Source organism: Eptatretus burgeri, chromosome 4 (assembly GCF_056783735.1).
Source record: "Eptatretus burgeri isolate ZD-2024b chromosome 4, Ebu_testis_v1, whole genome shotgun sequence".
Lineage (NCBI taxonomy): Eukaryota > Metazoa > Chordata > Myxini > Myxiniformes > Myxinidae > Eptatretus > Eptatretus burgeri.
The window spans coordinates 78,285,556-78,310,952 of NC_140964.1; the positions used below are offsets into that span (position 1 = coordinate 78,285,556).

A 25,397-nucleotide genomic window follows, 5' to 3' on the forward strand; every position below is an offset into this window, starting at 1 on the left:
GACTAGACACTCGTTCAACATCCATCTGAGGGATGCCACACACATTGATGAATCACCCTGCCTGAATAACACTGGGATTACAGTTGATGGATGGGTTGGGATTTGAATCCAGGCTCGACATCCACGCGATTTTCTGTACTAACAAGGAAATCTAACACAGGTGGAGGCCATTCAGCCCAGCATGTCTGCGTGAACCCCATACTAATTTATACACACAAGATCCAAGGGGAAAAAATGCAAAAACAACAAAAAATAATATTAAAAAAAATTTATTTTAAAGTTTTTGTTGTTTTAGTTTTTTGAAACGTATATTTATTATTTATTTTCTGTTTATTCTTCCCCTCAGGAGAGGGGGCATGGGGCTTGGTTAAAAACATACAACATCAACCACACAACACCCCTTGACAAGACTCCCACCAACAGCACTCCGCACACATGCACAAAATCACTCATCAACGCTCAAACTACCGAAAAGTCCTGCCAACATCCCTACATATCTCTATCTCCATAACTTCCAGGTACCCATCTCATGCCAATTTAAACTTATCTCCTGTTTCTGCTGCCACTACCTTTCCAGGGAGGCCATTGAATGCATTAACTACTCTCTGAGTGAAAGACCCCTGCCTTACTACTGTCTTAACTCTCCTCTTTTTTTATCCACAGGCTGTGGCCCTTGGTCCTATCACTGTCTACTCGGTTGAATAATTCATCTGCACTTATTTTATCTCAACCTTTCATTATCTTAAACTTTTCTCTATCATATCTCCTCGTAACCGCCTCCTTTCTGGTTTATAAAGCCCTGTCTCCTCAGCCACTCATCATAGCTGAGTCGAGCTGGGCCCGGAATCGATCTAGGAGCCCTGAGCTGAACCCTCTCTATGGCATCAATGTCCTTCCTGAGTTGTGGTGACAAAAATTGTACACAATATTGTAGATGTGACCTCACTAAATTCCTGTACAATGTTAACACCACCTCTTGATTTATAAATGATCCCCCTCTGAATACAACCTAAACCCCTATTCGCTTTACCTATAGCTGCCTGATATTGTGCTGCCTGCTTACCTCCCATATCTATTACCACCCCCAGATCCTTCTCCTGTGTGACACGCTCCAAAATTATCCCTTACATCCTGTAATCTCTATTTTCATCGTTCTTCTCCATCCCCAACACCTTCCACTTGCTCAGGTTAAATTCCATCTGCCAAACTTTTGCCCAGTCTATGCAAGTATCAATACTTTCCTGAATCTGATCACCACCCCTCCACTATCCACTTTACTGCCAAGCTTTGTGTTGTCTGCAAATTTGGAAAGCTTACTCTTTACCCCATTATCCAAATCGTACATGTAAATACTGAATAGTAATGGTCCGAGTACTGATCCCTGAAGTTACCCGCTACTTACATCCTCCCAGCAAGACATCCTCCCACTCACAGCCACTCTTTGCTTCCGACCACGAAGCCAGTTTGCAATCCAATTAGCCACCTGACCAGCCACTCCACAAGCCCTCACTTTGGCGAACAACCCCCGATGTGGTACCTTATCAAATGCCTTCTTAAAGTCTCGATATACTATGTCCACTAACTCTCCCTCATCCACCCAAGCAGACACTGCTTCATAGAACTCTCAAAGATTTGTTAAACAGGAACTACCTTTGGTAAACCCATGCTGACTACCTTTAATTAGTTTCTATTTATTTAAATGGTTCCTTATCTGGTCCTTAATTTGATGTCTCCAACAACTTCCCTGCAACTGAAGTCAAACTTAACAGGTCTATAGTTTCCTAATTCTTCTCTGGATCCTTTCATAAATAATGGTGTTACATTTGCTACTCTCCAATCCTCCGGTACCTGTCCTGAATCCAGGGAACTATTGAAAATATCCGTTAATATCTCACTTACCTGCTCAGCCACCTCCATCAACACTCTCGGTTGCATATTATGTGGACCCGGAGTCTTATCTTCCGTTGGATTACTTCGCTGTTCCTTTACTTCCTCCACTCCAACCTGGATCTTCTGTAAAAGCCCTTCCTCACTTCCTTGAAAGATACTCTCAGCTATTGGCAATTCTCCTGACTGTTCTTGTGTAAAAGTTGAAGAAAAATACCTGTTTAATAAGCCTGCCATCTCACTTTCCTCACTAACCACTCTCCTGATGCCATTCCTCAATGAGCCCACACTGATCCTAACCTGTTCTTTTCCCCTTATATACTTAAAGAAAGTCTTGCTGTTACGTTTAATATTCTTAGCCACGTCCTTCTCATACTCTCTTTTGGCTTGCCGAGTTATTTTCTTCACTTGCCTCTGTTTACTCTGATCGTGATATAAATTTAACTCGTCCTGTTATTTTAAACCAAATAAATTCCTTCTGCTTCTCCTTAATAGCATTCCTTATCTCACTGCTTAACCACCCTGGTCTCTTTCTGCTTCTAGTTTTACACCACATTGGAATGGACTTACTCTGCACTCTACACATTTGTTTCTTGAAAGTTTCCCATTTCTCTGATGCTGATTGTCCTGTTGTTAGAGTCTCCCAATCTACATCACCCAATTCTCTCCTCCTACCCTCAAGGTTTGCCTTCCTGAAATCTAATGGCCTTACCCTACTATCCTGAACTCTAACCCTCAACAGAATCTTTGCACACACAATGTTATGGTCACTTGCTCCTAAATGCTCCCTGACCTCCACCTCCTCCACCATATTGGGATCGTTATTTAAAAGGAGGTCAAACACTGTACTCCCCCTCATGGGCTTATCCACAAACTGGGTTAAGAAGCAATCCTGGACTAAAACTCGGAAATCCTCATCTGCTCTGCCCTTTCCCTGTTCCTGCACCCAATCCATCCCTGGCAAGTTAAAATCCCCCATAATCAATACTTTTCCCTTATAGGCCATCCTGTCAGCCAACCCCTTAGCTGGGCAAGCTGGATTCGTAGTCATAGTAGAAGCGTAAGTTATAATAGTAGTCGTAACCTGTAATATCATCATCATCTGATCGAGCAAACTTGGGTACACCTTTCGATTGCTTGCCACTCGATTTTACTCGAGTCGCTACACGAGCGGTCACAACTCCTGCTCGTGTGGTGTCCACGCCGGGAATCGAACCCAGTCCACCTGGGTGTAAACCGAGTATTCTAATCACACCATGGGACCACATGGGATGTACTGTATGAACATAACATTTATCTGTGTTTAAATTCACAAAAACCAGGGTGTTTGCAGGAGGGGGTGGGGGGATGAACAAACAAAGACTTCGCAAGCGGTACCACTTGAGGTAGTTGCCGAGCAAGTTACCACTTGAGAAAGTTAAAATCTATCTTTGTGGTTCCTATTTCAATGAATTTGAAGTGGAACTTACATACTCAGAATATTGACAACTTACATACTCTACAGCAAATGATAAGCTACACATGTTGAAACTGCTTAAAAAGTTAAATCTGTCTCGTGAAGAATGATCATATATATTAAGGCTACGTGAGATCTCTTTGAGTTTGCTGTACCAGTCTGGAATGATAGCTTGACCGAATCTCAAATAAACGAGTTGGAGAGCATTCAGAAAAGAGCCCGAAGAATAATCTTGGGTCTGTCTTATCAGCATTATGATCAGGACCAGAAGGTGTTCAGGGTACAAACTCTAAAGCAACCAGACTGGGAATTTTCTCAACAAATGGGAACTAGAACGGCACTCCAAGAGCGCATAGTCTCGCCTCGTGCGTTTATTCTGAGCACCTCCAAGGGCATTCGGTAGAGTGCATTCCTCCGCCCTATAATGCCTGATCTATGAGAACATATTTGGTCCAATACATTTTTGAGATATCATGTTACATATCGTTTTTGAGCCCCATCTCTCAATGGTGAAGAATCACTTAAAAAAAAATTGTAGTAGTCGGATCTGGATCCGGATCTTCACCAACATCTAATCAGTTTGTCCTTGTCACACACCGAACTGGTCCACAAAATTTCATCCGGATCTGTTCATAACGTTAACAACTTTTTGAGTTATCCGGTACACAGACAAACAAACAAAAACAGACAGACTGAAAGGGATGAAAACATAACCTTCACCTTCGGTGGTGGAGGTAAAAATACTATCATGAACTGAACACGCCACGATTTTGGCCCATTGCTATTATGGCCCGCATGCTTGTATCATCCACGCACCCGATTACGTCACATAATTTCGTGGCATCGGTTATGAACATCATAAATTTAATTCTTCACTCAATTCATGTCATCGGTCAGACATATGAAGTTTCAGATTTTTGGAAAAGGATTTAAATTCGACCAATTGTCTGTAACACCACTTCACCGATTACATCATCGTTATCACCCGGTATACACCATGGGGGAGTTGATGACATGTGCAAAGTTTCAATTTTTTGCGTTGAGCGTTTTTGGAGAAAATTATGTCAATTTTTTTTTTCCTTTCATCCAATATGGATGCCATTCCATGTGACCTATGACATCAGAGTTGGTAATAAAATTTTCTCCATGGGGAGTCTCCTCCAATGTTTACAGTTTTGCAACAATCGAACAAGCGGTTGCAGAGAAAATAATTTTTGGATAAGGATTTCAATTCAACCAATTATGGCTGGAATACCACATCACTGATTAATGTCATCATCATCACCCAATGTGCCTGGTGTTGGCTTAATGGTTAGGGTGGTGGGCTTTGGATCCTAGAATCCTGAGTTCAAATCCCGCTTAGCTGTTGAATTAATACCAGGTGGGGTTATCTCGGCTTGTCATCCTTCCGAGGTTGGCAAAATGAGTGCCAGCATGCTGGTATACTGTGTCGGAGTGATGACCCGTCCAGGATTGTGCCCAATAGCCAAGGAGACTGCTTAGGCAGCAGCAATGCTCTGCACAGAGTATGGTCCCAATCCCCTCTCCTCCTATCACCCTATCTACCCCATGGGAAGGTGACACATGCCAAGTTTAATTTTTTTTCGTTGAGCGGTTTTAGAGAAAATGACATCTAAATTTTTTTCCTTTAATCCAATTTTGCTGCCATACCATATGACTTATGACATCAGAGCTAACAATAAAATATTCTCCATGGGGATTTTGAATATCTGGGAGGAACAGTGACCAGGGACGGTATGTCCAAGGCAGAGGTGCGGAGGAGGATCCATAGGTGGGTGTGAATGCGTGGAGGAGGGTGGAGGGAGTAATGGCAGACAGAAAAATATCAAGTTAATTGAAAGGGAAGGTTCTGATGTCATGTGTAACGCCGACCTACCTTTACAGTGGGGAGAAGGTGGCACTGGCAGAGAGACAAAACAGAGGTTGCAATTTTGTGAAAACAGCTGGGTCACGAGGATTTTGGGAGTGAAGAGGGTGGATAGGAGGAGGATGGATGAACTGAGGGAGGGGATTGGTGTGCAGATTAGTTTGATGGGGAGATTGGTGAAATGCCGGCTGAGATGGGCTGGACACGGTGCAGATGGGGGAAGAGAGAATGTGAAAGAGAGTGGATAGGTTGAGGGAACAAGGTAGGAGATAATGAGGTGGACCACGGTTGAGATGGGGGGGGGATTGTGTGAGAAGGAATAACAGTAAGTTGGGAGTGATTGGAGAGTGGAGAGAATTGGCTTAGGAGAGGGAAGTGGAGGAGTATCCTGTTCAAGGCAGAGCACATGCTTGGTACCATCAGACCTCACCCCTTATAAAGGGAAGAGGAGAGGAGAACAGGAATAACTTTACGGGCTCCTGTGTTTAAAGTTTTGCATCGATCAGACAATCAGTTGCAGAGAAGAACAATTTTAAAGCAAAAATATAAGGACGTGGTCACAGACAGGGACGTTGCAATAGTCTTGCATCCCCTTCGGGAGAGACATCTGATAGACAAGTAGAAGAGATGGGGACGGGGACGGGGGAGACAAGTAGAAAGCATCTGAGAATGCAAAGCCAGTTTGCTTTGTATTCAGACTTCTTCGGTATACAAAACGGTACTTTGAACTTTTGACCAAATTATTAATTTGACTTCTCCATATTCCCGTTTGACAAAGTAATTGCAAAACCCCATTTCCCGTTGTATGGGGAACAGATTAATAAATAAAAACGAACTCGAGATCAGACTGGAGTTGCCCAATTACCGGTACTAGCAGTGCTTCACCACACGTTGCTGCAGAGGCAGAGGCATCTTTGACCATTCCTGCTTTCTCTGGGAGTAAGGGAAGGAGTGGAATGGTGGGTGTGGGTTGGTGAGGTTGATGGTGTATTGGGGGTTTTGGGGGAATGGTGTGGATGATGGGGGAGGTCGGCCAAATATATTTTGTGCTCGAACTGAATATACTGTACACTTTGACAAAATGACGGAAAAACTTGAACAACGCTACTGCATCAAATTTTGTGTAAAGCTTGGCGATTCCCAAGTGGAAACGATCCGCAAGATTCAACAGGCCTTCGGGAACGAAGCAATGGGCACCACACAGATACAAGAGTGGTACAACCGCTTCAAAGATGGTCGCACATTAGTGGAAAGTGAAGCACGTTCTGGTTGGCTCTCAACATCCCGAAATGAGATCGTCATGGACCAAGTGAGGACCCTGCTGATGCAGGATCGTCGAATCACGATCAGAGAACTTGCAGACGAGGCGGGCGTCAGCATTGGATCCGTTCATTCCATTGTGACTGAGGATTTGGGCTTAAGGAGAATCTCAGCGAAGTTCGTGCCAAAGCTGCTAACGATCGAGCAGAAGCAACTCCGTTTGGAGATCGCACAGGACATGCTGGAGACTGTGAACAGCGATCCCAACTTCTTCAACACAGTGATCACTGGCGATGCGACCACAGTGATCCGTCATTTTGTAAAAAATGAAAATCCGACGGCGCTCACTTCCACTTCCTCACTCATCGGCGGTCTGTCGGCGACTGACAGCTTCTGCAGGCGGGAAAATATTCACGCATACGGATTAGGATCTCCTACATACGTGCACCAAACCACGCCTCCCTAGCTTCATTTGTTTACACACGAAAATTAAGGTTGGATACTTTTTGAACACACCTCGTACATATAAACAACATGGCAGAATGTGTAAAAGAAAATTTAAAAGTTTTGGTCACAAATATACATACATCTTTATATATAAATGGCATTGTCTCTTTCTCCTCCTCTTCTCTCGCTCCTCCTCTTCTCTCTCCTCTTCTTCTCTTTCTCCTCTTCTCTCTTCTCTCCTCCTCTCTCTTCTCTCTTCTCTCTTTCTCCTCTCTTCTCCTCTTTTCTCCTTTCCTCTTCTTCTCCTCTCTTCTCCTCTCTTCTCCTCTCCTCTTCTTCTCTCTCTCTCTCCTCCTCTTCTTCTCTCTCTCCTCCTCTTCTTCTCTCTCTCCTCCTCTTCTCCTCTCTCCTCTCTTCTCCTCTCCTCTTCTTCTCTCTCTCCTCCTCTCCTCTTCTCCTCTCATTCCTCTCTTCTCCTCTCTCTCCTCTCTTCTCCTCTCTCTCCTCTCTCCTCCTCTTCTTCTCTCTCTCCTCCTCTTCTCTCTTCCCCTCTCCTCCTCTTCTCTCTTTCCTCCTCTTCTCTCCTCCTCTCTCTCCTCTCTCTTCTCTCTTCTCCTCTCTCTCCTCTCCTCTCCTCTCTTCTCCTCTCTCTCCTCTTCCCTTCTCCTCTCTCTCCTCTCCTCTTCTCCCATATTCTATTCTCTCTACTCTGTTCTCTCTCCTCTCTCTTCTCCTCTCTCTCCTCTCCTCTCCTCTCTTCTCCTCTCTCTCCTCTCCTCGTCTCCTATATTCTATTCTCTCTACTCTGTTCTCTCTCTGTCTCCTTTGTTCCTTATGCATGGCCACATCTTTTAAGTTACAAGCTCGGGGTAAATGTGTACCATGTAGCACCACCTCGTGGTGGTGGCAGAGGGTATTAGAATATCCTTTTTTACCTGGTCAACACTGAAGTTAAAGCACTTCACAAAGATATCCTCCCCCCCCTGCCACCCCTAAGAAAAACAAACAAAGGGGCCTGTCAAAGCCTGTCATCATGTGCGAGCCATTTCTAGTGGGGACATCAGGACAAACAAGGGGCAAGGCAAAAGCCACCAGTGGGGGGAGGGAGGGGCGTGAGGATGGGGAGGTGTGTGCGAGAGGTGTTAAAGGACTCTCTATGCATGGGTAAATTTTGTCTTTCTTTCCTTCTCATTCTCACCCAAAAATTTTGGCAAAGATGACACACAAACTGGTCCATCAGCAAAGCAATGAGTAGGCTCTGCTAGTAACCATATACGTTTGCTCCATTATAATAAGACGAGTGCGTGCCCGTATGTGCGTGGCCGTACGTGCAAAAAATAAAAGAAAAAAGAATTGTGACGTCAATTGTGACGTCATGGCACCGTGTCCTGTCATTGGTTTCTTGGTTTGGTAAATAAATGGCCATAACTTCGGAAGCACTTGTCCGATTAATATCAAACCTTGAAAAGGCACATCCTCAGGTCCCCAGCAATATTCCTGGCAAGTTTCACTTAGATCGGACCAGTGGTTGTCGAGAAACAGCGGTCACAGACACACACACACACACACACACACACACACACACACACACACACACACACACACACACACACACACACACACACACACACACACACACACACACACACACACACACACACACACACACACACACTGCTGGAATTATAGATAGACTAGTGCGTGCCCGTACGTGCTTGCCCGTACGTGCGTGGCCGTACGTGCAAACAAAATAAAAATCTAACTATAATTCCAGCAATCTGTGTGTGTGTGTGTGTGTGTGTGTGTGTGTGTGTGTGTGTGTGTGTGTGTGTGTGTGTGTGTGTGTGTGTATGTCTGTTTGTCTGCAACCGCCGTTTCTCGACAACCGCCAGTCTGATCTGATTGAAACCTGCCAGGAATATTGCCGAGGCCCCGCAGATGTGCCTTTTCGAGGTTTGATGTCAATCGGACGAGCGGTTCCCAAGTTACGGCCATCTATCTGTCAACCAATGACAAGACACGGTGCTATGACATCAGGAATGATGTCACAATTGATGTTTATTTATTTATTTATTTATTTATTTATTTATTTTTCACGGTTGACAGCTCGATGTGATTGAAACTTGCCAGGAATATTGCTGGGGACCCGCGGATGTGCCTTTTTAAGGTTTGATGTCAATCGGATGAGCGGTTCCCAAGTTACGGCCATTTATCTGTCGACCAATGGACAAGGCACGGTGCTATGACGTCACGAATGACGTCACAATTAATGGTTATTTATTTATTTATTTATTTTATTTTTTTGCACGATTGACGGTCCGATCTGATTAAAACTTGCCAGGAATATTGCTGGGGACCCACGGATGTGCCTTTTCGAGGTTTGATATTAATCGGACGAGCAATTCCCAAGTTACAGCCATTTATCTGTCGACCAATATCTGCGCGAGACGGGGACAGGAGAGAGGGGGATGAGAGTGGGGGCGAGAGAGAGGGCGAGAGAGGTGGGGGAGGGAGGAAGGGCGAGACTAGGGGAGAAGAGGGGGGGCAAGAGAGGGGGGAGAAAGAGGGGGTAAGAGAGGGGGAGAGAGGGGGGAGAGAGAGGGGGGCGAGAGAGAGGGTTGCACATACTGGCACTCACCTACGGGTCCGCACTAGTATATATAAAGAAGAATTGTGACGTCATTCGTGATGTCATAGCACCATGTCCTGTCATTGGTTGGTAAATAAATGGCCATACCTTGGTAACCACTTGTCCGATTCATAGCAAACCTTGAAAAGGCACCTCCACAGGGCCCCAGCAATATACCTGGCCAGTTTCAATTAGATTGGACCAGTGGTTGTCAAGAAACAGCGGTCACAGACACACACACACACACACACACACACACACACACACACACACACACACACACACACACACACACACACACACACACACACACACACACACACACACACACACACACACACACACACACACACACACACACACACACACACACACACTGCTGGAATTACAGATAGATGTGATGGTTGAACGAGAAAGATGTTCGTTATTTGAAATAAGAGTATTTTATTTTTTCCCACATTTTTATTTTTAACACCCTGGGCTCTGGTGTTCAGTTCCCAAGTTTATTGTGGAACGCTCGCCAAGTCGCTTAAGCACTCAGGCTCCATTCGAAACCGTTGATAAGGAACGGCTGGCTCGCCCAGCGCTAGCTGGCTGCTTAGTAACTGAACACCCTCCAAGCGGTGATATCCCTGAGCGTGCCGCACGATGTTCCCATGCGCACTCCTCCCCTTAACCAATGAAATGAAGTCGTAAGCTGGACGGATTTATTTAATTTATTAAATCTGTCGGTGGTTACAGCGCAGGCATGACGGGCCCAACGACCTCCTCCCGCGTCACATTTCCTTCGAACCCAGTGTTGACGTCAGAGAAGACATCAATTTCTATCGTGACGTCACTTCCTCTCGCCTTTATCTATTTCCGTTTTCGTCACGCTCGAGCCTTCTTTTGACCATAATAATGCTGAAACGTTCTAAAAAAATCGCTTCAAATACATTTGCTCTGTTTTTGGGGAAGATTTAACTGAAGACATTGAAAAGTTTTTTTCTCCTTCCGCTGAGGATCCTTCATCCGAGGGACGATACTTTGTGGTGGGTGTTGTGGCGATTTATAATGTTACACGAGACAGGACGTCCGTTAGTACAAATGACGCTCAGTACAGACGGACATCGAGGAAATTTGGACTTTACATCAGTCAGAGAGAGACTTCCGCTTGATAAGGGCTGTCATCCCGTAGATGTGGATATTTACTGCCGCGTTATTTATTAAAACGTGACGACGTGCTTTCGGATGCAGTGCCCCCCTCCTCCTGCCGCCTTGATTATAATTGAGCATGGTCACGTGGTCTCGTTTACCTTTGAGCTGTCCAGTGTGGGGTTCGATTCGTGACCCCACAAAGGGGTACGAGGTGGGGACATGTCGTCGTTGTTTCCCTCCGACCCTCCCGACGTGTTGGGGATCTGATGAGCCAGGCTTGATGTGTCCTTCACGAAGAGCAGGCGAGCTATCACCGTCATTCTGAACAAATTACAAATTCCTAACACCGTCACCCGAAAGCCTAGCCAACTGGTTCGTGAAAGACTTGGATCATAAAACGTTTCCCCCGTCTGATCCCCATAAGGTGGGAATAAGTAGTCGAATACTAACGAATTTCCTCGACCATGTTAAAGATTCCATTCTTCCACGAAGAGGACATTTATATATTGATAAGGACCCGATACGACCTTTCCCCCGCCATGTGGACCGTATGAGGAATAGATGTGTGTAATATGAAAGCGAAATGTCCGACGGTTTGTGAAATATCACGTTCACAAGCCAAGTTACTGAGGTGGTTGCCATGGCAACAGGATTTCAACCATCCACAGCCATCATCTAATCGGGTTGAGATAATGTCATGAGGACGAGATGTATGTAATCTGAAAGCGAAATGTTAGACGGTTTGTGAAATATCACATACACAAGCCAAGTTACTGAGGTGGTTGCCATGGCAACAGTATTTCAACCATCCACTGCCATCATCTAATCTGGTTGAGATAATGTCATGAAGACTAGATGTGTGTAATCTGAAAGTGAAATGCCCGACGGTTTGTGAAATATCACGTTCACAAGCCAAGTTACTGAGGTGGTTGCCATGGCAACAGGATTTCAACCATCCACAGCCATCATCTAATCGGGTTGAGATAATGTCATGAGGACGAGATGTATGTAATCTGAAAGCGAAATGTCCGACGGTTTGTGAAATATCACATACACAAGCCAAGTTACTGAGGTGGTTGCCATGGCAACAGTATTTCAACCATCCACTGCCATCATCTAATCTGGTTGAGATAATGTCATGAAGACTAGATGTGTGTAATCTGAAAGTGAAATGCCCGACGGTTTGTGAAATATCACGTTCACAAGCCAAGTTACTGAGGTGGTTGCCATGGCAACAGGATTTCAACCATCCACTGCCATCATCTAATCGGGTTGAGATAATGTCATGAGGACGAGATGTGTGTAATCTGAAAGCGAAATGCCCGACGGTTTGTGAAATATCACGTTCACAAGCCAAGTTACTGAGGTGGTTGCCATGGCAACAGATTTCAACCATCCACAGCCATCACCTAATCGGGTTGAGATAATGTCATGAGGACGAGATGTGTGTAATCTGAAAGCGAAATGTTCGACTGTTTTTGAAACATCACGTACGGAACACAAAGTTACATGGATGGATGATTGGTCGGTCGGTTGGAGCTGATTTTAAAATGTCACCCGTCTGCAACCTTGTCCGAGGGGCGGAAGACAAAAAGCGAAGGTGTATTGTCGATGATTGGCACAGCATGTGGAGTTATTAACCGTATGAATGTAGTGTTTCTTGTAGAAGGGATGTGGCTGTCGTGGTTGTTCTACTTAATATACTGTTGTGGTTACCAAATTCGCAAACCACCATTCAGGTCCCTTAGGTGAGGTATCTCGGTAAGTGCATGTGTAGTTAGGCCCAAACCCGTTGTCTAGTGGGAATACATGTCATTTATGCGTGCTGCGACTCTTCAGGATAGCCGTTTTTCTTTTACTATCTTTATTTTGGACCAACCGCCATGATTACAACCACAACCACCGCTTCACCACAACCGCCACGACCTTCCCGTCACACCTCGCAACCGTAGCATCGCCACCGTTCTTGCCCCGCTGTGGGTACCGGTGTTGGACTCGTGCAGGGCGCACGTTGAACAGCGTGTACAAAATCACGGATTTTGTGCTTCAAAAACGGATCAAAAACGACACACGCCCACTTTTTGCCGTCCAATCGGTGAGCGAGGGGCGATTTGGCCCCGCCTCCAGAACGATCGATATATGCAAATTTGTGGATCAAAAAGCCTTCACGCCCACTTTTTCTCGGGCCAATGGGGAGCGAGGTGAAAGGTCAAAGGCGAAGCTACGGGGGGATAAAAGGACGGTGTTCGTCAGTCAGAGCAGTGTGGAAGTCTGGAGCCCGAAGCCTGCAGTAGCTGGAGAAGCTGAAGAGAGTCGAACGAGGAGAACCCAAAGAAGAGTCCAGGGTGGAGAGTCCAGAGGCGGAGAGGCGGCAGCGGCGAAGGCAGACGAGGGGGTGCTCGCGTCGGTGCCAGGAGCTGCACGCCCGAGGGAGGCCGGCAGCGCGTCCTGGCCGAGGTGGAGACGCACACCATCCTCTATACGCCGAGCATCAACAACCCCCTCCTGTTTCCCCCCCGCGCTGAGATAGTGCGACCAAGGGGGCCCCTTTCCCACCCCCTGCCAGACACTGTCCGCGAGGCCCGCGGAGTGAGGCGCCATCGCCGCTCCGCGTCTCATCACCAGACGGGTAGGCGCGACCCGGTCTCGGCCTCAGGCCCGCCTCATTCTTGGGGGTATTTCTTTTCCTTGGTTTTGGGTATGTGTTGTCGGCGCCGTCTGTGAAGTAGAATTGTATAAGTGTTGCCGTGTGCTCGGTAGTCGGTATTAGCTCTGCATTGTGTCTTCGCTTTTATATTTGCTTTTTGTGTAAATGGAATTGTGTTTTCTTTTTTTTGTGTGCTTTTGGTGGAATTGAATTTGTGTGCTTCCCGTGTGCCGCGAATAAATGTGCTTTATTATTGAACTGTTTCCCGCTTCGCTTCGTCATTTCTTTCTTTGAATCCTCATCTTGCTTCACGTAAAGGGTTGGTAGTGGGCTGAATACGCCCGATAATTAATCGAACCGTCGAGGTCGACGATAACACCGCTCGGTTATTCTGATAGTACGGAACGGGTCGCTTAAGTGGCCCGTGTCCGAAGTCGACCTGCGGCGAGGTGCGATCGCCCGGGCTACCCTCCGCGTGGGTACTTAGGTAGGTCGAATTCGGCGAGCAACCCTATCCCACGCGGGGGCCGATTGGCTCGATCGCGGTGAGACCGAAAGGTCCACCCGTGACTGGTTCCCGGCGTTAGTCCGAGAGGGTCACGACTGGATTGTCCGTCCGGTGGGCGACGTGCCGCGATTCGAGTTACGTGGCCGTCGCACGCCGGCGGGCGCGAAGACCGCAACACTGGTGTCAGGAGTGGGATACAAATTCATCGCCCTCCTCACGGCACTGGTATCGGAGAACAGGAAAACGGGCTGTCCTGTCTCAGGCTAAATTCACGGGAATCGGTCCAGGGGTGAGAGAAGCGACCCCTGATTCCCTCCAAATTACGAGCGAGCAAATTAACCCTTCACGAGAAGCAAGATGGCGTCTCAAGGCGAGCGGGAGCCGGGGGTATTAGAAATGTATATGTGTAGTAATGTAGAATCCATGGTCCAGGATGGAATCCCCGTGCAGGAAATGTTGATTGTGCAGGAACACGGACTCGCCCAACTGAACCCAGAACCTGAGGTGGGTGCGGCAGCGGCCACGGTGTATGACACCTCCCCCCCCTCTCCACCAAAACCCTTCCCCGACCCCTGCCGAAACGGCTCACCCAAGCGCACCCGACATGACCCAGCTATACACCATGCTGGCAAAAATGTATGCGGAAACGACAGCGAAGATGATTGCGAACATGAACAAGCAAATGAATGAAGTGAAAACGACGATAGATACAAATACAAACGAAATGAAAGGCATGAACGAAAAGATGGATACAAATACAAATGAAATGAAAAACGAAATGAACAAGCAAATAAACGGAATGGAAGCAAACATGAAGGAGGAAATGAAAAAGTTCCGGGGTGAGACGCAGAACATGGGCCGATGTCTGCAGGCGGGCATGAAGGCCGTGACAAAGGAAATAATAGTTGAGACAAGGGAGGTAAAGGGTGAAGAGTTGGCAGAGACACGGGAGATAGAAAAAATAGAGGAAAGACTACACGATAAAGACGGGGTAAGTGACGCACACACACACACGGAGGTAGTGGAGGATAATGGGGGTGAGCTGGCGGACTGGGTAGAGACCCAGTGCGAGCACCGGGATGGCCTCCTCCAGGAACGAGGGGAGGGAGTCTGCCCCCTTGAGGCGGATCACGACCAGGTGAGTTCGGTCGTGCTTTGCGAGGTTGAGGGAACGAGTGCTGCGAACAGGTGCACGGAGAGCTTGGGGGGTATAGAGGCCCCGGAGACCCTTGTGGGGACACGAATCCCCAGTGTGGTTGTCCCGGTGTGTGTGGTGCAGGGTGTGAGTGCGTCCCCGTGTGTGGAAGCGACCCCGTGTCTGAGTGGTGTGGTGGCGATGGTGCCAGAGTACGTGCTTCCCAGCACGCCGTGTGTGGATGGGGCACCGCGGGTGAGTGCCCTCGCGTGTGTGGATGAGGCACGGAGTGTGGATGAGGCACCGTGTGTGAGTGTCGCCGTGTGTATGAGTGAGGCACCGCGGGTGAGTGCCCCGCACGCGTGAGTGAACGGCCGTGTGCAAGGTCGCTGTGTGCCAGGGAGACCGTGTGTGTGAGAGAGCGGTATGTGAGGGAGATGTCGGTTGGCATGCGGGAGCACGCAGCCGCGTCTCCCGGTGTGAATATGATGGAGTGGACTGTGTGCGTCGTAACACGCAGGTATGCGTGTGTTGAATGGAGACGGAGACGGCGACATGGGAGAAACGAAAGCCGAGTAGCGGCTGTAGTTGTTTCGGGGACCGTGCCGGGTTCACCCAGCAGTGAGCACGCGGTTCGTGCTGTGCAACGCACGAGACCGCCACGTGCTCGCTTGCGAGAGTGAAGTCCCGGTCCGGAAACGCACGCGGTGGATTTGCCGATCCCGCGGACGGACAAAGTTTAGGCAGGTAAATGGATTTGGACCGGACGGGTTCTCCACGCGATCGTGTGTGTTAAGCTCCAACGGGCAAAGCACATGTGTTCGCGTGGGGAACCCCTCGAGACGTGGGGCTTGTGTTTTTTTTTTTTGCGCACGGTGACGTCATGGCTGCACGTGGGGTTGGAATCCGGCAGGAGGGGTATCTCTGCCGGATGGTACCGTCCAAGGAGGGACGAGGTACACGTGCAGCTGCATGACGTCACGGGCAGGTGTAAAGTGCGCGAGCTCTGAGTTGCCGCGCAGGTGCTGCGCATGGAAAAAAACAAAAAAAACAAACAAAAAAAAACAGTAAACCTCACTTTCGGGTGCACAGGATTCCTGGGCAAGGGGTGGAAGACCCCCTTAGCCTGGGCACAGGATGGAAACTAGTTAGGGGGAAGGGTTAGCTTAGTGAGACCGACTTCATGGGGCAGGGGTAAGTCCTCATGGAGTCCGTGGAATAGATTAGGTAGAGGGATTTAGTGAGCTTTAGGTTGGGAAATTGATTAAAGAGATTAGGAGACAGAGACAGACTTGTGGATGTGCAGAGGGGACGTAGTTTAGCTACGTAGTGTTAAAAGGAACGTGCTACTAGTGTAAGGGACGACGTGGGAGCACGAGTTAGTTAGGGGATGTAGTTAGAAGGATGGCAGAGTTCAGTGGTGTGTGTGTTGAAGAGTTGTGGGTTGTGAGGTGAGTACATGTGCTTGGTGAATGAGTGAGGCCAGCGGGTCTGTGTGAGTGGAGCGAATGGGGAATGCATGGTGCGATGAGTGATTGGGGGGAGGAGTGACTCCCGCCCAAGGGACCCCGGGGTCAGAGTAAAGTGAGTTAGGGGGTTCGTCAAATTGAAAAATGGAGGTCGTTTTGTTGTTGGTGGGAAAGTAGGCTCGAGACCCATTTGGAGGGGTGCAGGAGCCCTGTTGACGGGCTTGGGAGCGTGGCTGCGAAAGGTGAGTATCGCTGAGTGGGTACCCCGGGCACCAGGCCAGTCGGCCGCGGTAGGCCATGGGCCCATGGGGGGCCGGGATAGAGTAGTGGGCACGGGTGCGCCTGCTTGGTGCGGGGGCCCGGAGCGCCATTAGCCGCGTGGGCAGTGTTGTGGGCACGGGTGACCCTCGGAAAGGGGCCCGGGAGGCCGGCCTGCCACGTGTGCGTTTCAGGGGAGGTGCCATGGGGGCACTCCCGGTGTTAGGGAGCTGGTAGGCTCGGAGGCAGTGTAGTGCCCGGGGGTGCCATAGCGGGAGAATCGGCAGAGGGTCGTGCCTGCCAAAGGGAGCCACGTGTCCCAGCCAGGAGACCGTGTGAGGGCACGGAGAGAAAATTGGGGGGCGAGGCCCGAAATTGTGAGGACACCAACACAGGCGACGGGAATCTGGGTTGTTAGAACCAATAGTTTAAGCGAGAGGCGCTTGTTGAAAGCCCCGGGGTAGTTTAACAGTTAAATGGTTAGGGTAGATTAGGAGATGTACCCCTCCGCACCATCCATCCCCTCGCTGTCGTTGTGGGCCGCTGGACCCACTTTGGTTATAGATCGCCGAACTCTGAGGAGGCCATTCTGAGGCTTCGTTGGGCCTCGACACAGGACGTTAGCTCTCCCTTATTCCCCTCCGGGAAGGGAACGTAGGGGTTGGGAGTAGGCTAGGTGACAGGATAGGTTAGCCGACCAAGGACGATAAAGGGGGTTAGGGGACGATTTATAGAGGGGAAGTAAACATAAAAGTAAAAAAAAAAATAATAATAAGTGGGGCTAAATTGGGGTTTGACAAATTAAGGGAGTGGGTATGTACAGTGACAGGCAAAGGCGATAGGTTGGGAGGGAGACGGGTAGGTTGGTCCGAGCCCGCCTTCCAAGTGGCCAGCACCACCGCACTCCCTCCACCAACCTCCACTGAACGGCAAGAGCTGGCCAACTTCATCGGCTGGCCGTGTTTTGCTTCAAGGCGGAGGCCGGCCAACTTCATCGGCAGCTGTTGTTTTGCTGCAAGGCCTGTGCCATCGGCTGGCCGTGTTTGCTTCAAGGCCTGTGCCGGCCAGTTCATCTGCCGGCTGTGTTTGCCTGCAGCGGCCTTCTTCTGCGGGCTGTGTTGCCTGCACCTTTGCCATGCCATGCCCACTGCCCACGTTCACCAGCCCCGTTCAATTTTTGCTTTGCCCCCCCCCCCCTGTTCATTTCCATGTGCGCCAGGATCCGCAAGGCAACAGCTTGCAAGCTGCGAGAACTGCCCTGTTGGCAGCTACAACACGGGCCTGCAGTGGCGGCCCGTGCACCGTGTTTGTGTTCATCCATCCATTCGTTGTGCTCATTGCGTGTGCCACTTGAGCTGGCACGGAGACTGCATTTGTGCAGCCCATGCACCGTTGTGGTTCACTGCATTCGATCCATCCATTCATCCATCCATTCGTTGTGTTCATTGCGTGTGCCACTTGAGCTGGCACGGAGACTGCGTTTGTGCAGCCCATGCACCGTTGTGGTTCACTGCGTTCAGTTCAAAAGGGAAGGCCTTGGACTGCGTGTGAGCAGCCAGCCACGTTCCCTGTCACCTGCATTGTTTGAGCCAGAGACTGCATGCGGGCAGCCTGGCTCCCTGCTAACTGCTTTTCTTTTGCAGAGTTCAATGATCCTGGGCCATGGTTTAGTGTAAAATTTGTAAGTTAAGGTTAAGATGTACTGTACATATGAGTGCGCCCCCGGCATGTTTGTCTTAGCGCCGGCAATTTTATTTAAGTCGTCCGTGTGAGTGAGTTTGTTTAGGTAGTTACGCAGCCCTCAGGTTATTTATTTTGGGGACACGAATACCATGAATGTCGCACTCAGGGATCCGTAGGTAAAATGTACTAGGGGAAAACTACACATGATGGCACACGAAAATTTGACGACTCGGGACGAGTCTGTAAAAAGGGAAGGGGGTAGTGTTGTGGTTACCAAATTCGCAAACCACCATTCAGGTCCCTTAGGTGAGGTATCTCGGTAAGTGCATGTGTAGTTAGGCCCAAACCCGTTGTCTAGTGGGAATACATGTCATTTATGCGTGCTGCGACTCTTCAGGATAGCCGTTTTTCTTTTACTATCTTTATTTTGGACCAACCGCCATGATTACAACCACAACCACCGCTTCACCACAACCGCCACGACCTTCCCGTCACACCTCGCAACCGTAGCATCGCCACCGTTCTTGCCCCGCTGTGGGTACCGGTGTTGGACTCGTGCAGGGCGCACGTTGAACAGCGTGTACAAAATCACGGATTTTGTGCTTCAAAAACGGATCAAAAACGACACACGCCCACTTTTTGCCGTCCAATCGGTGAGCGAGGGGCGATTTGGCCCCGCCTCCAGAACGATCGATATATGCAAATTTGTGGATCAAAAAGCCTTCACGCCCACTTTTTCTCGGGCCAATGGGGAGCGAGGTGAAAGGTCAAAGGGAGGGGGTCAAAGGCGAAGCTACGGGGGGATAAAAGGACGGTGTTCGTCAGTCAGAGCAGTGTGGAAGTCTGGAGCCCGAAGCCTGCAGTAGCTGGAGAAGCTGAAGAGAGTCGAACGAGGAGAGCCCAAAGAAGAGTCCAGGGTGGAGAGTCCAGAGGCGGAGAGGCGGCAGCGGCGAAGGCAGACGAGGGGGTGCTCGCGTCGGTGCCAGGAGCTGCACGCCCGAGGGAGGCCGGCAGCGCGTCCTGGCCAAGGTGGAGACGCACACCATCCTCTATACCCCGAGCATCAACAACCCCTCCTGTTTCCCCCCGCGCTGAGATAGTGCGACCAAGGGGGCCCCTTTCCCACCCCCTGCCAGACACTGTCCGCGAGGCCCGCGGAGTGAGGCGCCATCGCCGCTCCGCGTCTCATCACCAGACGGGTAGCGCGACCCGGTCTCGGCCTCAGGCCCGCCTCATTCTTGGGGGTATTTCTTTTCCTTGGTTTTGGGTATGTGTTGTCGGCGCCGTCTGTGAAGTAGAATTGTATAAGTGTTGCCGTGTGCTCGGTAGTCGGTATTAGCTCTGCATTGTGTCTTCGCTTTTATATTTGCTTTTTGTGTAAATGGAATTGTGTTTTCTTTTTTTTGTGTGCTTTTGGTGGAATTGAATTTGTGTGCTTCCCGTGTGCCGCGAATAAATGTGCTTTATTATTGAACTGTTTCCCGCTTCGCTTCGTCATTTCTTTCTTTGAATCCTCATCTTGCTTCACGTAAAGGGTTGGTAGTGGGCTGAATACGCCCGATAATTAATCGAACCGTCGAGGTCGACGATAACACCGCTCGGTTATTCTGATATTACGGAACGGGTCGCTTAAGTGGCCCGTGTCCGAAGTCGACCTGCGGCGAGGTGCGATCGCCCGGTCTACCCTCCGCGTGGGTACTTAGGTAGGTCGAATTCGGCGAGCAACCCTATCCCACGCGGGGGCTGATTGGCTCGATCGCGGTGAGACCGAAAGGTCCACCCGTGACTGGTTCCCGGCGTTAGTCCGAGAGGGTCACGACTGGATTGTCCGTCCGGTGGGCGACGTGCCGCGATTCGAGTTACGTGGCCGTCAGCACGCCGGCGGGCGCGAATACCGCAACAATACGTTCTCTCTCTCTCTCTCTCTCTCTCTCTCTCTCTCTCTCTCTCTCTCTCTCTGTCTCTGTCTCTGTCTCTGTCTCTGTCTCTGTCTCTGTCTCTGTCTCTGTCTCTGTCTCTGTCTCTGTCTCTGTCTCTGTCTCTCTCTCTCGTACAGCCTGTGGCTGCTGATTGCATCATTGGTTGGGATCTGGCTAAGTCGCTGATGCAGTGTCCCCCTTACCAGTACACTGGTGCTCATTTTGCCGACCTCGGAAGGATGACAGGCTGAGTCAACCTCCTGGTGTATTTTAATTCAGCGGCCAACGGGGCTTGAACTCAGAACCCTAGGATCCCATGCTGCCACCTTAACCACGAAGCCAACCCCAGGCTTTGTATCGGTGAACTCTGCTGCAAGTATTGTGTGCCTGCATTTTGTGTGATATATTGTTTGTGTATTTTTCATGTTGCAGTGAAAGATTGGAAGTCGAGTCATGATGTCAACGGAACAAATTCAAGGCAGTTTTGCTGAAGAATCGTCTCCAACGCAGCTAAAGAGCTCCCTCTTACTGCCTGGCACAAGAGTGTGCAGCGGAGCCTTGGCCACAGACGTGCTTTCTGAAGGTCCGGATAAAGAGAGACTCTTGATTGATCTGTCTGCGCCAAACGCAGCTCCCAGTCCCCGTTTGTGGGCGCCGTCCGTTGGTTCGCTGAATTCTCAAGTGGCGTCCCAGCAAAGTGAGCCATCTTGGGAGATGCTCAACAGGTTGGTGAGAATATGTTAGGAATTGTGACATATTGGTGTCGGTTCTTGATGATGCCAAAACCTCGAAAGAAATTTTGTGATTCTTGCAGTCAGACCACCACTAAGTACACACTCAAATATGAAGTTCAGTAAATTGAGGGAGGAAGGTAAAGTCCACTCTGGGAGATGTATGCTTGTGAATTGGCCTGTTCACCTTCATTATAATTTTGAGGAGTTGAGTTCTACAACATTCAGTGTTTCTCTAACTTGTAACAATTATTTATATTTTTTAAATAATATTTTGTTAAACTTAAAAAAAAAACAACTTTGCAATGATCTGAAAGGAGAGGTGCTTCTTGGGTGGGGGCACATGAGGAGTGGAGTGGGCCTAGTAAGCATTGTTTACCCTTTGCATTAAGTGGTTGAGGGGCTGACTGACCAGGATCCATGGAGTTCAACTCCATGAAAATCTGCATTTGGATTGAGGGATTGATGATGTCACTGCATAAGGTGTCACATAAAGTTGTAGGTTGACAATGCATTCCAAAACTTGTCATCTCCCAGTGCTCCTACTCTCCTTACTTGCAATTCCACTTTTCATTGGTCTTCTTGACATGATGATGATGAGACTCACTGAAGCTCCACCCATGGTTACTTAGCCCAGAACTCAGAAGTTAAAATAAAACGGTCGAGGAAGTTCGTCAGCCAGTTGATTTGGACTGATTACCAATGTAAACGTTTCTCTCTTGGCCGCTCGTTCCCCTCAGCTGCTTAATGTGTAGTGTGAATGAGCCGATTGAAGAATAAAAATAGTTAATAGGAATGGAAGTGTGGAGGGGAAAGAGAAAAAAAGGATGGTACAAAACTTTTGGAAGAACAGTGCAAGCGGAGAGAAGGGATTCAAAGCTGGCACCATTTTTGTGTTGATAATAATGAAATGTCCCCTTGTCACCAAAATGCTATCTTGTAATTTTCCTAGCCAAACTATCTCTCGGGTTATAACCGACACAGGTCCATTGGCAAGTCATAGTAACGGCTGCTAGCATTCTTTGTCTGTCAGCAGATGGTCCTTGCTCTGTAAGATGTTAAAAACGAACTGCCATGGCATAAGCTATTCAAGATGAGCCTTAACCAGAAAGCTCCACTACATTTGCACTGTTCACTGCTGGATGCAGAAATAATTTTGCTGTCGTGCACGTTGGAGAGCTGCAAATAAATGGTTGCTGTCGTAAATATTATTTTGAAATTGATAATAGCAAAGGTCAATTCTAATTTGGCCTTTAAATATATCTTTTTTTTATCTTTTCAATAAAACATTAATGTTTGTCTGTTTTTGGACAGGACTTTGAAAAGATAATAGTGTAGTAAGATAGTAGAAAAATCGTGCAAATTATGATGCAAGCATCAAATTTGACATTTTTGTTCTGCAGGGCTTTCTGATCAAATCTGCCCGATTGGCCATTTGAAAATCCAAATTTTGAAAAATTTGGATTTTCAAATGGCCAATCAGGCAGATTTGATTAGTATTCCCTGGAGAACAAATGTGCCAAATTTGATGCTTGTATCATCATTTGCACGATTCCTCTCAAAATTGCTGTTATCTGCCCCACTATAAGACCGATGTTTGATCACATAACAGAGACGGAGAGTTATGAGTTGATGGAAATAAACGTAATGACTGCGAGTATGGTTGGAGCACAACCAGAATGGGAAATCAAATGGAAGACCAAATACTGCATTGAAATAATCAGAAGGAACTCAAATAAGTAAAAGAGCAAAGATGGAGTCGTCAGGAGACACATGGGTAGGATTCGGGTTTCAGCCGCTACTCCTCGAGCCTCAAACCCATCCAGGCGCTGCCAAGTGAGCCTTTCACACTTTGTAATTTTTTCACAGTTCTCTTTATTCATTCTAGTTATTGCTTTTTCTTCTCTTTCATCTCTTTTACTCTATTTCTCTCTTTTGTTTTCTTTCTGTCCAAGGAGAAGTGAATTATTTCAGAAAATTTTCTGTAAGGCTCACTTGGCTGCGCCTGGGTGGGTTTGAGGGTTGTGGAGTAGCCGCTGAAACCTGAATCCGATCCAGGTTCCTTCTGATGACTCCATCTTTGCTCTTTACTTCTTCGGGTTCCTTATTGGTCTTCCGTTTGATTACAGAAAACTTTCTGCAAGAATTCACTTCCCCTTGGAGAGATACATAATGAAAGAGAGAAGTAAAGAGTAAGAGAAATGTAAGAAAAGGCAAGAATTTGAATGAATAAAGAGGAATGTGAAAGCAACATAGAAGAACAATGTTGGGAAGAACCCGGACAGATAGATTTCAGCAGTTACTCCCCAGGCTCAAATGCAGCAACAGGTACAAGCTATCAGAGGTCCATCAGCGGGGAAGCACAGTCCACACAGCATCAAGGATATGGTCAAACATAATCAAAAGGAAAACCAAATACTGCATTGTAGTCATCAGAATGAACCTGAAGAAGTAAAGAGCAAAGATAGAGTCATGAGGAGGAACCTGGATAGGTTCCACAATGAATGAGCCATTTCCAGGCCAGGCTGTGATGCTAATTGCAGCGCGGCAACATCGTGCTGTTATATAATTGGCTATTCTGTCCTGTGTCTTCTGTCACACTTATTGTTGGGTGATGTGGGCGGAGATTGCCGGGTGGATTGTGGGCGGAGATTGCCGGGTGTATTGTGGGCGGAGATTGCCGGGTGTATTGTGGGCGGAGATTGCCGGGTGTATTGTGGGCGGAGATTGCCGGGTGTATTGTGGGCGGAGATTGCCGGGTGGATTGTGGGCGGAGATTGCCGGGTGGATTGTGGGCGGAGATTGCCGGGTGAGTTGTGGGCGGAGATTGCCGGGTGAGTTGTGGGCGGAGATTGCCGGGTGAGTTGTGGGCGGGGTTAATGCGGAAGAGCGACGTTTTTTGTGCTGAATCGTTTTCTGTGTGACGCCAGAAGTTTATTTTCTGAGCAGGAAGTGATAATCTTCCTGTTCCGTTAGTTGTTGACGCGCAGCGTTGTTACTCTCGTTCTTCATTGTTTTTCACCAGAAGTGTTTTAAAAGGTCTTGTGGAGGAGATTTCTTCCTCTTTTTTTTGGTGACAGAAGTGGTTATTACAGCACGGCGACATCGCGCTATTATATAATTGGCTATTCTGTCCTGTGTCTTCTGTCACATCTTCTGTCACACTTATGGCCTGCGTACGTCCCTTTGATCTGAGGGCTATAAATAGAAATTTGTCCAACGTCACAACTCTTCCCATTATGCATGCTAATTCACTGTGTCTACATTTAAATTTTATAACTGCAAAATTGTTTCATCATTCTTAACCTCGACTTTTACTGCCCCCAGCCGCGCGATATCGAAGTATTCGCTTCTTGTTATGGGTTGTTCCAGGCTAATGTGAAGATAGTGGAAATGGTACGGTGGCGTTTGCAGGTATGCCATGTGCATCTTCGTGTCAATTCCTTTACAATCTTCCCTATCTGTACTCTCTTTCCTTCTATGTGTGTTGCACAGGCCTGGAGGTGTGTCAAATGAAGAAGTCCATTGTGCAGTCTTGGATGTTCTATCTGTTGATGGCCATGATTCTCAACCTGATCAGCCACTCTCGGCACTCTTGCAGGACCTGCTGAGCAATCAGCCTGAGAAAGTAGATGATACTGACTCTGTCTCTATCCCTGAGGTATGTTTCTCTAGCCATCGTTTTGTCGGCCCATTTATTATCTTCTTGCTTCAATGCATAGGGGGAGTCAAAATTGTTTCCCTTTTCAAAAAGTTTTAGAGCTAAAAACATCACTTGGATTACAATGACATCAGGAAGCTCACTTCCCGCTGGAAAACTCCTGCACCACCGCCGAGACACTACGTAACAAAGTATGAACGTCGGTGCTGCCAAGAAAGAAAATGCCTAAAGTACAAACATTCCTTAAAGATTGAAGAAAACTCTTTTGAATCCCCCTTTCACAATAAATGATTCAAGGCTTAATGTGGGTATAACAATGCTTTTGAAGTGGATGGAAGAAATGGAATCCAGACTCCCCTCCCCCTCTCCCCTAACCATAATCAACCTTCCTCATATTCTTGTTTTTGGGACCGACCTTAAATCTTTGTGGAGGGGAAAGAGAAGAAGAGTTTGAATTTGCTTCCTGGGAGACACAGTCAGTCGATAAGTGCATCATCTGATTACATTTTTTACATGGTTAGTTGCTGCTTTACATCTTGCTCGTTGCTTGTGTATCTTCTGTGAGCAAGACAGCTGGTTATGTGAATCCTCCAGGTGCTGACAAGGTAAATATGTTCTGACTACAGTGCTTTGATGTTCCACTGGCCTGCATGGAGTTTCTATAAGATGGGTTGTTATTGTT

General features: G+C 48.0%; 1 protein-coding gene and 1 long non-coding RNA gene across 17 annotated transcripts in view; one reads left to right on the forward strand and one right to left on the reverse strand.

The window, feature by feature from the left end:
- Positions 1-25,397, forward strand: part of MPHOSPH9 (M-phase phosphoprotein 9) — a 135,556-nt gene that overhangs the window by 4,011 nt on the left and 106,148 nt on the right. For 8 of the 16 annotated variants that reach the window (XM_085878848.1, XM_085878856.1, XM_085878853.1 and 5 more), the window contains exons 1-3: positions 10,411-10,598; positions 20,756-21,048; positions 24,550-24,715. In XM_085878848.1, coding sequence (XP_085734974.1) covers positions 20,777-21,048; positions 24,550-24,715 — 438 coding nt within the window. In that variant the 5' untranslated portion in view covers positions 10,411-10,598; positions 20,756-20,776. The other 8 variants (XR_015057571.1, XR_015057570.1, XM_085878861.1 and 5 more) reach the window with 4 other exon arrangements.
- LOC147028439 (uncharacterized) overlaps positions 1-25,397 on the reverse strand; it is a 44,024-nt gene that overhangs the window by 1,264 nt on the left and 17,363 nt on the right. The gene's annotated exons all lie outside the window — the stretch shown is intronic.